We start from the raw sequence: 16,001 nt of genomic DNA, 5'->3' as shown, positions 1-16,001 counted from the left end.
TTGGAGAGAATGTACAAGCCCCAACCCTATGTGAGATAAAAGTAAATATTGGACTTCATAGGAAAAAGTCCTTTTTGTTCCCTGATCTGCTTGTTCCCAGATGTCAAGCTGTGCATGGTTGCAGGCTTCTCGGTACCTTTTGTCCTCAAAAATCAGTTTGTCCATCAGGAAAGGTAGTTGGTTTGGACAATTAATTGATTTGAAGGATGCAGCATCAAAATTATTAATTTTTTTTCAGTATAAATGGGGAAATTATAGGAGACCTTAACTGCATAAACAATTGATGTTGTTCTGGACAGTGACACAGTATCTTAGATGGTTGCTGATTACTGGACATGTGGATTTATTTAGAGGATGAAATAAACCATCAGGAAAAGCTCAGCTGTTTCTGAGATGTTCGTTTGTTTGTTTAACTGGGAGGCATGTTGCAAAACAAGCAGTGAGGCTGAGTAACTCCTTGACCGCTATTTGAGCATCTTTCTGAGCAAATAATCTTTGGTTTTTTGTATTGCCTTACTGAGGTCAGCCCTTTCTGTGCAGTATCTGATGCCTTTCCCTTTCTGTGTTAATAATGCTCATCTGGCTGTCAGGGTAGGATGTGAAGGCAGGCGGGAAGGTGAGGGCTGGGCTGCTGGAGGAGCTTGTGCAGTGAAAGCCCAGATCTCACTGGGGTGGGCTGATGCTCAAGGGTTTCACCAGCCAGAGGTATGTCCACCTTCCCTTTCTCCTCTTTTGGTGATGGTGTGGTCTAGACCAGCCCAGCCAGTGAGATTTGAGCTGCAGCTGTGTTGGACTGTAATGGTGCAGAGAGTGGGAACAGCTTTGAAGGAAGCTCTCCTGGAGCCAGTTGTAAGGAACCAGCCTGTCATTCCCCCTCCCCTGAAGAGAAAGGGTGGGGAACGTGCCTGCCTGAATTTTCTCATAGCCTCTGATCTCTGCTGACCCAGCTGCATGCTTTTGCTGGGAGAAATTGTGACTGCTTAGCATAATACTCCAGCACTGAGGACATTACTCATGGTAAAAGAGCAGTGTGTGTGGGTGGGGAGGATTAAACTGAATGTCAGAGATGTCTTGTTGTCACTCGTGGCCTTGGAAGAATGTTGCTACATGTCTGTCCTGTCCAACAAAGATCCAGCTGGGTTTTCCTCTCAAGTGCACATAGGTGCAGTTTCTCCAGATCTTTTTCTTGGCTGATGTTAATTTTGCCTCTTCATCACTTCTTACAATGTGTGTGTAGGTGTGGAGTGATGAGTGATGCCGGAGGCTGTAGGGTCTGTGAGAAACTGTGAAGAGATGACAGAGTGAGCAAGTAGTGTGTTGGAAGGGATGAGGGGAGAAAGCCAGAAAGAATTGAATGAATTTTAGACCCACCCAGCTATCTTTATACACAGAGCTGCATTATGCTGCTTTTCATAGAAATGCTTCCCACCCTTCCTCTGCTGTGGGCAGCAGCTTCCCTTGATATACCCACTGCTGCCTCTTGGATCCTTGCCTGCAGAAGGAAAACAGGCACCATAATCCCTGTCCAGGGACTGCAGAGCTTGTTAGGTAGCGTGTATGGAGGGATTGCATCAAACGTAAAGTGTGGTTTTGTTTGGCAAGCTCTGGGACAGACAGAAGTTTTTTAGAGGTCCTGGGAGCTGGATAAGCAGCCAAATGTGTCTCCCTCTGCTAAATCTAAGTGTTTTCTATTGTAAATGCACTTGCCCAAAGACAGCCTGAAGACTTGATATGTCACAGCTGAATGCTTGTTTGCTGCTTGGCCGCCAGTACAAGGAGATGACAGCCAGCAAACTGCCTGAATTCAGATGGACATCTGAACTTTACAAAATCCTGGTGGTGCTGACAAGGGGGAGCCCAAAGTGTGTGTATGAGGGGGCAGTGTATATATACATATGTATATATATATATTCACACACCTGTGTGTGCATGCACACATCTCCACAAAGCTTCACTTTGCAGTATAAGGAAATAATGTAGGTTTTTCTTCTATCCAAACCAATCCTGAATCTGTGGGACCTCTATTAAAAAGAGGGGTCCAAGCATATAACTGGTCTAAACTGTTAATCTACTACATTGAGTTTTACATGAGTAAAGAGTGCACAATCAAGCCCATGGATTATGGGGATTATTTGTTTCTTCCATGTGCTGGCTCATGTGTCTGAGCTGGTGTCAAGGGTGTAGCTTGATGTGTCTGGTTATAAGTATCTAGATTATTTCTGTAGTAGCCCAGATTTCTTACACAGAACACCAGCCAAAAAGAGCATTACTGTAAGCACAGTCTGGTGAGCTCTGGGACCTGTTCTGGATACAGTACAAAGAAGTGCTGCTCTGCCTGTCTCAGCATTGTCTGTTCAACAGTGAAATGACCTAATGGCACTGTTACTCAATTGCCTGGGAGCAGTCACCTCAAGGCAGGGCATGGCTTTTTTCCAAAGGATGCCCTTGGGCATGATGTTAGAAGGTGTGCAGAGCTTTATTCACCTGCCCATAGTGTCCCTGGAACTGGGAGGCTCCTGGCACCTTGTGATGCTGCCCACGTCCCATCTGCCAGAGGCTGCTCAAAGACAGTGGAGGAAGCCCAAGCTAGTCAGGGAGCTCTTTTAAAGGAGACAAGAGGCTGTGCCTTTGTACGAGGTGTGATTTGGGCAAAGTTGTGTTTGCTGGTTTTGTTCCTTGCAGTGTCTTTCGCACCTCCTTGCCTTTCCATGCAGAAGTGCAGCTGTATCTGCTCATTATTGGGTCATCTGCTTGTACAAGGTGTGCAAGGCACTGCCTGCTGTCCCCTTGTCTCCTGCCGCTGTCTGCTCCATACTCAGTCAAGAGCAAAGGGTAAGGAAAGAGGTTGGGGCAAAGCTTTAGATCATTTGAGAGCAGGAGCAAAGCAGTTTCAGGTGGCGCAAAATTTAGTGGATGCCTGTGAGCCTGAAAGCTTTTGTTCATTTATGGAGTCCTTTTGTGTAAGCTGGCTGATAGCTGTCAGTGCTCTGAGTAGCTCTGCCTGCCCACCCTGCTGCTTCCCATGGACCAGGGAGGGATGGGACAAAAATAAAAGCAGGAAAAGGTCTTCCCAGTGGCAGCTTTGTGCTCCTCACTTAATAACAGAAACGCCTTTTGCTTTCCTGACTTAACTGGTAGGTGAGCAAATATCAAAAGCAGCATTGACAGCACTGAGATAAGCCCAGGCCTTACTGCGAGGGGGGAAGGGAACATTATTAGTAGCTATTAATCATCCTAAAAGGGTGGGGGATGGGTTACGTCCGGTACCCTGCCCTTGTGCAGACATGTTTCCTATGAGCAGTCCTGGCAGGGAGTACAAGCTGGATGTTGCAGTGCAGCAGTTTGTGGAAGGTTGCATTTCAGGGCAAGTTATTTCCAGAATGAAGAAACTGAATTTTAAAACGTTTCCTTTTGGCAAATTCACTTATCCTTTTTATTGCTGTGCAATCCTTCTAGCTTCTCCTTGGGGAAGAGGTTTGGGTGGTACCTTAGTGGATTTATTAGCCCTTGTACTACCAATGGCTCTTATCTGATGGAGAAGAGCACTCACACTTCAAATTTCTCTGACAGAAGGGGAACTGACACCACAAGCACTGGCAAAGTGCTGAGGTGTCACTGTGAATGCTCATCCTGGGGGCTCTAGGAGTTTATTCAGGAGGCTTCAACATTTCAGTGTCCCTGGCTGCTCCAGCTTAGCTGTTCCTGGTGGTACAGGATAATTTCTAGTAGCCTACCACATATTGTGTAGATTATCAGTCTTGAAATGCAAGATGTATAGCTGAGTCTCCAGCAGTGTTCCAGCGTTGGCGTCAATCCACTGTTATTCTTGACCCTTTGACAGTCTTGTCTGATTGAAAATGAATCATGGTAATAGTGTGCTGAGCTTGGTGTTCCTCAGGGGAGTGAGTAATGTGCCCCTCTCCCTCCTTTGGTACCAGAGGAAATAAATGCACCAGGAAAACAAGTAACATGGTGAAGGCCCAGCAACCAGGGTAGGACCCACACTGTGCCTCGTGCAACAGGAGGACAGGTCCTTAGGGATATGTCTCAGAGTTTCTCTAATGACAGCTTCCAAGTCTGGTGGGACTGTGGGCAGCTTTCAGTGCTCAGGGTTTCTTCACGGCTGCTAGCTGTCCCCGTGTGCTGGTTTTGGCTGGGGTAGAGTTTATTTTCTTCACAGTGGCTGGTATGTGGCTGTGTTTTGGATTTGTGCTGAACGCAGCATTGATAATATAGAGATGTTTTTGTTATTGCTGAGCAGAGCTTGCACAGAGCCAAGGCCTTTTCTGCTTTTTGTACTGCCATGCTGGTGAGGAGGCTGAGGGTGCATGGGAGGCTGGGAGGAGACACAGCTGGGACAGCTGACTCCAACTGATCAAAGGGATATTATGTACCATATGGCATCATGCTCAGTTATATAAAGAAGGGAAAGAAGGTAGAAGGGAGGGATGTTTGGAGTTAATGGCGTTTGTCTTTCCAAGTAACCATAATGTGTGATGGAGCCCTGTGCTCCTGGAGATGGGTGAACACCTGCCTGCCCATGGGAAGCAGTGAATTAATTTCTTGTTTTGCTTTGCTTGCATGAGCAGCTTTTGCTTTACCTTTTAAAGTGTCTGTATCTCAACCCGGGAGTTTTTTCACTTCTACTCTTCAATTCTCTCTCTGGTCCTGCTGGTGGGGGGGTTAACGAGTGGCTGTGTGGTGCTTAGTTGCTGGGTGGGGTTGAACCATGACACCCTGTCACAAGGTTTACAGAAGGTACTCTCAAGGCAGGGTATACAGTGGAGTGGCTGTAGATTACACTCAGTGGCCTCCATAGTCCACCAGTCAGCTGCAGGCTGCAGCTTGGGAGATGATGATCTTGACATTTAAAGCAGATTTTCTATATCCATCTGTTGCCTTGTTTGGTCTTTTCAGCAGTACTTCCTCTGTCAGTTCATAGACTGCTTGCAGCATTAGAAGTGGTGTGCAGGTAGACACCAACTATTTGTTTGATCCATCTGAAGCTCTTTGGATTAATGTTGAGCACCTTAGTCAACCTTGGACATCTGTGATACACATCTGTGTCCTTCCCCTTTCCGTGAAATACTATCCTAGTAGAGACGTGAAAAAAGAAAAGCATATTGTGATCTTTCTTCTGGTTAGGGAAAATACCCCCACTACAGCTGTGAGGGGATGTGCTGAAAACCTCAGTTTCAGCCCAGGGAAAACAGTAATTGTATTTGCTGATAATGTGTGACACTTCTAGAAGGGAAGTGTTTTCCTGGGGGCAGTGATTTGCCAACCAAACCCACGTTAGGAGGGATCTCTAAATCTTGTGAGCAGTGTTTATTTACGTCTGACAGCTCTGCTGGGTTTGCTCAGCTGCTTTCCAGCATGCTGAAACCTAGCATGAGTGTGTAGAATGAGTACCACTTGCGATGGACTCATAAATGAGGTATGTCTCAGCTGCGAGGCGTGTTTTAATCTGTACTCATGTCTGGGAGCAGTCCGCCCTTCTCATTTCCTCTGCCTATTAAATAATTGATGAAAGCCCACAGAAATCATTACAATTCTTCCACAAAGTCATTAAAACTGCACAAAATCTTATATAGTGCTTGCAAAGCCACAAACATGACATTATTCACCCTCCACCTAAGCAGTATGTTTGGCCCAAAGAGGTCTCAGTTGTTAAGAGGACACATCTTTATAAGAAGTAGGGAAAAATGAACCATCCACTTAGTTGATTTTCTTGAAAATGCCAAGTTTTAGCTGGGACCTTTTAATTTGGAGTGTCATGCCAATGACATTGCTGCATAGTTTCTTCTGTCTGGGATCTCAATGAGATTACCCCAGGCTCCTTCCATCAGTCGTTTCTCAGGCAGAGCTCAGCACCTCTTTAGCAGTGCAGTGGTGTATCTGGAAAGCAAAGCACCATGCATGGAGAGGAAAGGGAGATGTAATGTGGCAGAAGGTATTAAGGTGAGCTGTTGTCAGGCTGGGGGTGATGCTTCTACTTTTTCAGAAACTATTGTCAGCTTGTGGTTTAAAAGATGAAGTTTCTGATGCCTTTCTCCCTTCCATTCTACTCATTAGATCATGCACTGGTTTGGGATTGATCTTGCTGAAGCCAGTGAGTGTGTGTTGCACCTGTTCCTGGGCAAAACCAGTTTATTACAACTAAAGAAGCAATCCAAAATCTTGAGCCCAAACCTTTCTTCCAGGGAAGGAAACAGATGAGATCGTTATACAGGCAAAGGTGTTTGTGATTGGCATTGACTGTATTGCAGTGAGTCTGATACTTTTCTGTCATCTCTGTTCTTAGAGGCTTGGACTTCTGGCTTTACTCAGCACCTTGTTCCACAGAGCACTTCTCCATCCAGCAGAGAGTTGCTTTCTGGATGATCTTGCTCTCTAGCATGAAATCAATTGCCTTGAGTGAAAATATGATTTTTTTTTTTTCAGTCTACCTGTTGTTCCCTCTCCAAATTTCTATCTGTGGGTGACAAAAAAAAAAAAGAATCCTACCACTAACTATTGCTGAGGAGTATCTAATAGACCCAGATAGATTTCTGCTAAGAATTTACTTTAGTTTTCACCTCTTTGCTTCCAGGTACCAGTGAGAGAAAGCACAACTTGTCCAACTGTTTTTCAGATGTTGCTGTGGAAAGCTCCTCACTGGAAAGTCCATTTACTCTTTTTGTTTTCTCTTAGGTGACTCCAGGTAGCAAAGCTGCAATAGCCAACTTGTGTATAGGAGACCAGATCATAGCCATTGATGGAGTGAACACGGATAACATGACACACCTTGAGGCTCAGAACAAAATCAAGGGTTGCACAGACGAACTCACTCTGACAGTCAGCAGGTACGTTGCTGAGCAAGGCTGGGGATGCATAGAGGGAGGGTTGCAGGGTGGGCAGTAGCTGTGTTTTGGTTTGACAGTAGACCTCTCTGGGTGGCTAATTTGACCTCTTAGTGCTCTGTCTGGCAGGTGCTGGCTAGCAAGAGGGAACTGCATTTCATCCTTTAATCCTAATGCTGCTTGCATTTGCTGCACTTGACCTTACAAAAGCAACCTTTCAAGTGAGGAATTGGCTGATTCTTTGTGGCAGAGTCTCTCAGCTTATTCTGTGGCTCCTGAGAGCAAGAAATCAAAGATGGTCTCATGAAAACTTCACTCATAGCAGAGGAGGTACAAGATGACCTTCCTTCCTGTTGCACTGATTTAGCAGTTAAAATATATGGTTGTGTGTTGTTCCAAGTGATTAATTGCCTGGTTTCTGGCACAGAGAGACTCAGAAATGTATGTTGTGAAGCCTCTTGATCAAACAGCACTGTCAGTGCTAAACAGTGACAACCCAGGGTGCAGCAAGACTGTTAGACATCAGTCTCTCCAAGTCCTGAAAAAGTAAAGGAAGCTGACAGCTGAGCCACAATCTCTGTCACTAGTGTAGAACACAGGCTGACTTCAGCCTTCCCACCATCTTGAACTGCAGAGAAATGGACAGCTTCATTCTTTTCCCTAGCCATGCTTTATTTTTGGACCATCTTTGTAAAGAGAGGAAATGGAGATGGGAAGGCAGGGGTCTGCTTTGCATTGACCTGTTGCTGCTTAAAAGAACTGGAACCTGCTTTTTGGTTTTTTTGGTTTTGTTTTTTGAGGATGCTGGGGATTTATTCTTCCTTTTGGTTTGAATTGCAGCCATGGGTGCCAGCGCTTCTCAAAGTCAGATGGTAGATACAGTGTTGGCATCTGGAGTGAGTTTTTCCCGTGCCTACCTTCCCCCAGAGTGATCATCCATCAGTTTCAGGGCAGATGCAGAGGAAGTGCCTTCAAAAGGAGTGCAAAAGCATGCCTTAAGTGACACAGTGGTTCAGTTGTTCAGTGCTTTTCTGTGATAAACAGAAGTCTTTTACCGTAGCTTGGACAATGCCAGGAGTTCAGGAGGCATTTCCCAGTTCAGGAAGAAGTGATGGGTCTTGGCCAAAAAAAGCCTGATGGTTCATTGAGGGAATTCACAGAGGGAAGAGCAGATCACAGTGCAGGCAGTGTGAATGGATGGTGAGCTTTGCGATGGCCTGTTAACCCCAGAATTTCTCACACTGGCCTTGAATTTGGCAGCCTGTAAGGCTGCAAAAGAGTGCTTCTTTTCCTCTCCGAAATATCCAGCTGTTTGACTTGACAAACGAGTGCCATGTGGTTCCGGCTGGGAGACAGGAAGGGTAGCAAGGGCTCTTTCAGCCTGCAGGCAAGTTCACTCTTACAGATCATTGAGTCTGTAAAATGTGTTTGCTAATGTTAATTACAAAGTCATTAACTTTATAACTACCCCATGCACATTTCATTGGCCTTGGGTGTGGAAGCTGCCCAGGGAGAGATTTCTAGCTGGATATGCAGCTGTGTAAAACTGTGCAGGGGCTTTGAGTTTGCACAGCTCAACTCTTTCATGACCTCCCTTTAGTGAGGTAGCATGAGCGTGTGCTGGCTCTTCTACTGCTGTACTGATCGCCGAGTATTGATGACAGAGTAGCCAAGAAGAGTGTCAAGACTGCAAAGATGTGAAAGCAATGATCTGACCACTTGCCACTGCTCTATATAAAATCTGTGTGCATCATGTTATCTATCCTGGTTGTACTCTTTTGAGAATATTTTATCCCTAGTGCCCAGCTGTCTCCTTCTAGGCCCCCACTGCACTGCGTTGTCCTAAAAACAGCTGTACTCAGTGGTCAGAGTAGCTCTGTAAGTAGTTGGCTGAGTATGAAAAGGAAAGTATATAATTTGCACTTCAACACCACCAACTCTAGGGTCTGGTGTCTATGCTGTGTAGTTGTAACTCGTTACCTGAATTAGTTGCACAAGGAGCTGTGCTGGCATGGACCATTGGTCTGACAGGACAGCAGCTCTGTGGGCTGGAGCATCACACACTGAGGATGTGCCCAGCTGGGCCAGGTTTTCTGGAGTGAAAAGTCTTCCAGTCCTTTTGTACTTATCGTTGTAGAGATGTCTTGTGAAAGCATAAATCCTTAGTGATTTTTAAATTGCTAGCTGATGAATTTTAAATGTTTACTCATGTAAATGATTACCCAAGCTAAATGTTCTCTGACCTGCATTCAGAGTGGCAGCAAGGTTGTGCCAGATGAGATTTTAGACATAGGTCTGAGATCACATCAGGTGATAAGTTCCACCAAAGGATCAACACCATCATGACAGTGGAGACTTCGTATGTGACTGTGCTGTGAATGTGAAAAGTATGTGGTTTCAAAAGCCTAGTGGGTGAATTAACGGTAGACAAATCTATAAAGGTTGATATATACAATGGAGTATCTCTGCTGCAGAAAGCCTTTAAGCTGCAAGTAACTGGAGGCTAGGAGAGTATTTTATGGAAGTGTTGTACTTTGCTTATCTTTTTCTTGGGCTCTTCTGTGAACCAAAAAAAACTTTAAGCATTTGTACTCCAAATAGGCAATCCTCTTCTCTTTTAATGGTAGTCAAGCAGTTAAGATGTCTTCATGTTTGGCTGTACTAATGATTAAGTAAGAGAAGTGTAATTATAGAGAATTGAAAGGACTTAAATACTTCTGGTAAAGGAAATGCTGTTTGCACTGTATACTTGATTGTGTATATCAACAGCATTCCAATGTTTCCTGTTTCAGTATTTTTCTTAACGATGGTAACAGTCGAAAAATATTTCAAAACAGATTGTAGGCAGGAAATCGAGTCTTAACACATGTCACCATTAAAAATGGATCAAATTTCTAGCTGAAAAAAACATGCCTGGTGTCTGCTTTTTCACCCAAGGGTGCAAATCTCTTAATTTCCTAGGATTTAAAACTCAGCCACAAATTGCTTTCTCTGAATACTCTTTTTTTAAGTGGCACTGCCAGGTGCTTTGCTGTTTGATGTGTGAACAGAGTTGGAAAGGTCTGTTTTCTGCCTCCAAAGTGGGTGTTCAACAATGTTGGTGCATATACCAAATTCCTGCTGAACTTACTGTGTTGGGCAGCTCCCTGCTCTTTTCTGAGCCTGTGTTTGTTCATTCCTTTTGCTTTTTGTTTCAGGACAGAGAGTGCTTAGAGAAATGTAGTTTCCAAGGAACCAAAGTAAAGGTTCCATTATTGTCTTCAACATTATAAAATCAAGCTCAAGACAGTATGCTTCAGTCAACTGAAGCCCACCTGGTTGCTAAACTGAGAAATTCAGAGAGATTTTAGAGCCTTTCCCATTCATGAGAATAATGAAGTTTGGGATCTCTTCTTTTTCCTTTTTTTTTCCTTTCTTTTTTTTTTTTTTTACGAATAGAGTGTGTATATCGCTGCACTGACATTTTAGGGTCGAGCAAAGTTTTGTCCCAGGCTGCTGCACTCCATTAGTGGGGGTAAGCAGCAACATGTGTCCAACAGATTGGAGAAAGGTATCACCCTCCATTGGAAATATAGTGTATTTTGGGTAAGACGCTTGTTCTTACAAAGAACATTCAAAGAAAGGAAGGTACAGGAGGAACAAATACTACCACAAAACACACCTGGTAGCCAAAGATCCAGGCATAACCAGTGTTGGTGGAAACGCTCATGATGAATTTGACACAGAGCTCTGTTGTAGCTGCAGAGGTACAGAAGCAGACAAATGTTCATTGCAGCACGGGTGAAAATTATTTCTGAAACAAATGGCTCTTTGCCTGTGGCTATAGTCACCAGATGGGTGGTAGAGCTGTGCAGCCCTGAGGCAACTCAAAGGTAAAGTATGTATTTATATGGTGATCTTTTTTTTCAAACAAAAAAAGAAGCGTTCCTATAGTGGGTCTGTCCTTCCCTTTATGTCTGGAGGCAGTTTGGGGGTGGTAATAAGAGAGGAATATTTGTGAAAAGGGATTGCAAACATGTCATCTCTTGTTCTGCTCCTACTGTCATTTTCCTCAAATTTCAAGCTGTTTTTCTGCAGCTCTTCTGCCAGCTTATAATATATTAATGCACCTTTTTTGTTTGCAAAACAGTCTTTTAATTTGCTAAAAGTTCTCCCAAGGAGCGAAGCTATGTATTTGTTCTTTGAAAAGTGCACCAGCACCAGCATGGTGCACCAGCACATGTTAAATGCCTTGTCAGAAAGGATCATGTGTAGATGCTTATGAAGAAGAAGGGAGCATGTGTGTTGCCCTCTGCGTTTCATTCAGTAGGTTCAGTTGTGCTCTTGCTTGCTCCATGTGTACCCAGGTCTGAGCTGTGGGAACGAGTTGCACGAAGCCACAATAGGCTCAAATTTGTGTTCTAGGAAGTTCATGGAATCCGTTGACTCATTTAGGTTTGCTTTTTTGCTTCCCTGCCAAGGAGAGTTTTCCAGTTTCTGTCATCTTACTAATAATTCTTTTGGCCCTGGGAAAAGCCAGCTGCTCAGTGTGCAGCTATATAAGGGCATGCAGGTTGCCTGACCCTGAGTGGCTGCTCACAAACCTCTCCATGGCCAGTGTGGTGCTCCCAGTCCTACTGGGTGCATGCCAGCAGCTTTTACTAGCAGCTGACAAATTCAGAGTGATTTTGGCAAGTCGAGATAGGTATTTGTTGGCATTTTACAGCCTGTTTGGCAAGGTAAAAATAGTTAACTCTGCAGCTGGCTAGTGGAAGAGCAGCGTGAGCTTGAGTGTCAGGTGAATCTTATCTTTTGTAGCTCTGTAATGAACTTGCTTGTAATAAACTTCTGTTGCTTCTTCTGTGTAACTGGAATTGCCTTTTTGTTTTTAGTGGTTGTGTGAAGAGACACCTGAAATGCAAGAGGGCCGTGCATGGAGAAATGCATTTGGGGCCTCCTGTCTCTAGGGAGTTGTGACTATCAGTGCTGTTTGAATTGACAGTGGACTGCATGCAGCCCAAGTACAGTTCTACTTGCAAAGTGAATATGTCCATTAGTGGGTTGTTGCTTCTCATGTTTAGGGCCAAGAGCATGTATTTTTCAGCTGTTGCAGCTAAAGGGTTGATTGAAAGGTATCCTCCTGGTGGCCTGAGAGCTCTTGTAGTTAGTTTCTAAACATTTTTAGAATGCCTGTCTAAAACTCTGGGGACGGGATTGGTGAAAGATAAATTCTTTAGGTCTTTCCTCATTTTTCAGCTCACAAATTTTGTGTTGCGCAAGAAACTTCTCGGTCTTTTGAGGTTTATTCTCTGCTTTGGTTTCTTAGTTGTGTCCATCCTAGTGTTTGAAATGGGAATGTAGATGTGCCTTTCTTCTTTATGGAAATTACATAGTACCTGTCACAGAACTAGACCCTCATTTTCCAGCTCTGAATTTTCTCTTGAAGATATGGCCCAACTTTGCACACAAAGCACTGCTAGCAAAATCTAGGCTCTTGTGATGCTTCTGTTATACTGTGTTGAAGCCAAGTTGCTTGAAAAAGGTTGTGTTTCATAAATACCTCTCCAGATTCCTGCCTTGACTTGCATGCAGTTTCCTTCCTCCTCTTGCTACCAGTACCTCCCCATCCAAACTAGCATGGGAGAAATTTCTTTCTAAATTTGGGTCTTGGTTTCTGTCTGGATAAAACATCAAATGCATGGCTTATTCCCTGCCCCTGTCTTGGTAACTCTCTATCCTGTAGTAAGGAAACAGCATGTAAATGTAAACTCCAAACATGAAAACGTTTGTATATCTACGTGTCTGCAATTAATTTGCTTGACACTAATTCTCAGGCCTGTTTGTGTCATGTTTTTGTCTTCTCTGCACTGTTTGAGCATTGCTCTCTGCTGGAGTCTCATTTGAAAGAATATGCATTAGAAACCATATTATAAAATAAATCATTAGTTTATCAGGAGTCTCTGAGCTACAGTAAGGATGCTGAAGCCTGCTGGCTTTCACTAGACAGAGTAGGATTCCCCAGCAGGCTGTTGGGACATCCAGTCCTTCCACTGGAGGTCCTCTCCCCCAAGTTTGGGAAAAAATCCTCAAGAAAGCCATTACCAGTAGCAGCCTGCTGCAAACTGAAAGCACTGTTACCAAGTTTGGGTTTGGCTATCTACTCTGATGCCTGTTCCCTGCTTCATATAAATAAGATGTGAAAACATATAGATAAGATGCAAACATGGTCAATCTAATCTGCCCTGCTGTGGTGCCCACACTTCCCAGCGCTGCAGAAAATAAGCCCTGGGCCAGCAGTGGGACATAAGGTCAACTTCTAGGTGCTATTTTTCTTCCTTCTGCCACCACTTCAGTAGAATTACAGCTACTGACACCAGGAGCAGAGCCAGGAAACCCTTGCTGAGAACTGGGACCATAGTGGCCCTACCTAAAACCTACAGGCTGTGGGCTCCACAGGCAGTGCTGTGGGAAGGACCACATGCCTTGAAAGGCCTACTTGGTAAAGCTGGGCAGGAGCAAAGCTGTCTCCTCTTTGCAGCTTCACGGGGGCCATAAATGGGCTGTTGAGAGTGGCCAAGGGGCTCTGCTGCAGCTGTTTTGAAGACAAAGGGAAACTTTATCTTCCCTGCCTTAGAGGGGCAGATGCACGGGCTATTTAACCTTTCTATTTGGATAACTTTTTAAACTGGATTGAAAGTAAAGCTTGGAGTGATCTTGCTGCTTCCATTTATATCCAGTGACAGATCAGAATGGCAGCAGGCTGGGACACAAACTTGAGCTATTTGCCTTGTTAATAAATAAGGGAGAAAAATCTGGCCAAAAACCCGTTGGCTGCAGTAGTTGGCCATAGCTGCCTCCCCTACACTGGAGACCAAAATACTGTGTCACCTTAAACTCACTGAGCGAGGGGCAGTGGGGAGAAAGCAAGTGCCTAGGGGGAAATTTCTGTTCTGTATTCATGCACTGACCTGCTCTAGGCTTAATTTTTTCAGTCTGAATAAAGCCTTCTGGTGCTTCTGAAAGCTGATAATATTAAACTGCTGTAAAAGAAAACGCTACCTCAAAAGTTCTTGGGTCACTGCTGTGAGAATTGGCACAGAGATGCTCATGCTAGAAATCAGCTGAAGTGTTTAATGCTTTCTGAGCTGCTCTTTCGTTTTCAGCTGATGTCCACTTGCTTAGAGCCTGACTGGCAGAATGTTTGATTTCCATCTACTTTGCTGTATCCCCTGTTTTTTCAAAGGAGATGAAACTTGATCATATAAGGGCATGCAGGTTGCCTGACCTTCCAAGGAATAAGGCTTTGTGTCAGTCAACAGGCTGCTCCCCTATGTACAAATACAGTCATCTGGTGCAAAATACAGCCATCCTAGAGATGGCTGTGACTTTGTGATGCTCGATAGCTATAATCTGGGTAAAACTGCTGGTTTCTCAGGTACCTTAAAGCACAGGTTACTAGAAGCAGGGAGAGAACGGTTGTTTTGTATTCACATGGGGCATATTGTGCATCCAGTAGCAGCAGCTGTTGCAACAAGATGATCAGATTGGCATAGATCTGATTCCATGCAGCTATTACTCAATACTCAATACTTGTTAGTCTGTGTGTGCCCCACCTTGCCAGACAGCAGGATTTGGGTGGCATAGGTTGTCAGGTATCAGCACAGCAGGATGCAATAGCTAGGAGTCAAAGATTTGCTATACCTGAATGCTTGTAAAAGATATGTGGTGTGACCTGTGTGATTGTACTTTCCTGTGAAAGGAGGTACAGCACAGCAGACTTTGTTCAGGTTTCTTCTGTATAAAGTCCAGAGTGTAATAAAGATAATATCAGGTCAGTAAAACTTTTCCTCTTCCCTGAGTGAGAATGGTGCCTCCCATCTCCTCCCACTGAACTGCCTTCTGGATGCAAGTATTAAAATACTAGTTATGCAGCAAATGTCTGGGATATATATATTTATATGTGCATCACAGCTAAGACTGGGCTCTTTAAAAAATGTTGTGACTTTGAAGGGCTTTTAGAGTAGTGGTGCAGACCAGACTGAATTTATCCTGGGTAGCTCTATACCCTGTTTCTCCATCCTTGTCAGTTTTATGTGTCTTTTCTGTTTCTAGTCTCTTTCTCTTTCTTTAACTGGAAAGTCTCTTTCCAGTTATCCAGTTAATTCCTGTTTTGCTAACTAAGTACTTAAATTATAACTGGTCCTGGATCTACAAATGTCTGGGAAATACATCTATCTGCAGTTTCAGATTCCGGAAGGGGCTCCTGTCAAAACAGGACATGATTTTCAGACCTCATCCTAAGAGTTTATCAGGCATCTGATTGCTGCATGATGCAATGTTTAGCATTGAACAACGCTTTTCATTCAGCAATACTGCAGTCACTCATTCCCTACTTTTAAAAAGTTTGGGAAAAGCTGCACTTTTTAGTCCATTTGAGATGCTAACTACTGTCTGTACTTCTGAGAAATGTACGTAGCATATATTTCCTACAAAGTATCTCAAGCAAATCTAAGCACTCTGTTTCTTCCTCCCCACTTGTTTGTCATTCTTTGGGACATAGCAAAATTCCAAAATGATTATGGCAAAAGCAGTTGGTTTCAGTTGCAGAACTTGACTTGTGTTTCAGGCTGCTGTGAGTAATTGGGTCAGACCACAGATTAGTAAAGGTTATGTAGACTTTCTCTAACACATGATGTCATTTCAGTTCTTAGTCCCATTGCAGGCTTGGATCCTTCTTTTTTTTTTCTTTTTTTTTGTAATTCCCAAAAGCCTCTGTTAGTTCATCATGGATACCACTGTATAAATAAGAAGAAAATTCTGGAGACTCAAACCAAAAAGTATTTTTGGTTTATCTAAGGCAGTTTAACTTAAAGAACAAAATGTTCTCTATATAGTCAATACAGACAAGAACCGTTCCTCTCCCTGACTACCTGTAAAAGCTGAAACACACAGCAGTCTTAATTGTCTCACTTAATTAAAGGATCTGCATCTAAGAAATATCCCCAACTTCTGCTGTTGGGTAGGCCCCAACTTGACTGCCTGGGTTGGAGCCCATAGAGTCACAAAGGGTAAGCTAGGACAGTCACTACTGAGATTTTGTCTTTCTCCAAGGATCTCATGCAACATATCTAAGTCATCTGCTTTATGTGCCTAAAATGAGGCTGTCTACATCTCTCCTAA

At 43.9% G+C, this 16,001-nt stretch overlaps 1 protein-coding gene across 1 annotated transcript in view; it reads left to right on the top strand.

The window, feature by feature from the left end:
• The window catches only part of PDLIM1 (PDZ and LIM domain 1), a 44,148-nt gene that overhangs the window by 5,683 nt on the left and 22,464 nt on the right, over nt 1-16,001 (top strand). Inside the window, exon 2 of the mRNA XM_027719557.2 lies at nt 6,694-6,845. Within this exon, the coding sequence (XP_027575358.1) occupies nt 6,694-6,845 (152 nt within the window). The remainder of the gene's footprint in view (nt 1-6,693; nt 6,846-16,001) is intronic.

This window comes from Pipra filicauda, unplaced genomic scaffold (assembly GCF_003945595.2).
Source record: "Pipra filicauda isolate LSUMZ 115617 unplaced genomic scaffold, ASM394559v2 scaffold96_size2947999_pilon, whole genome shotgun sequence".
Taxonomy (NCBI): Eukaryota; Metazoa; Chordata; class Aves; order Passeriformes; family Pipridae; genus Pipra; species Pipra filicauda.
The sequence above is the reverse complement of the archived record's forward strand: the minus strand, read 5'-3'. Positions and strand labels throughout refer to the sequence as shown.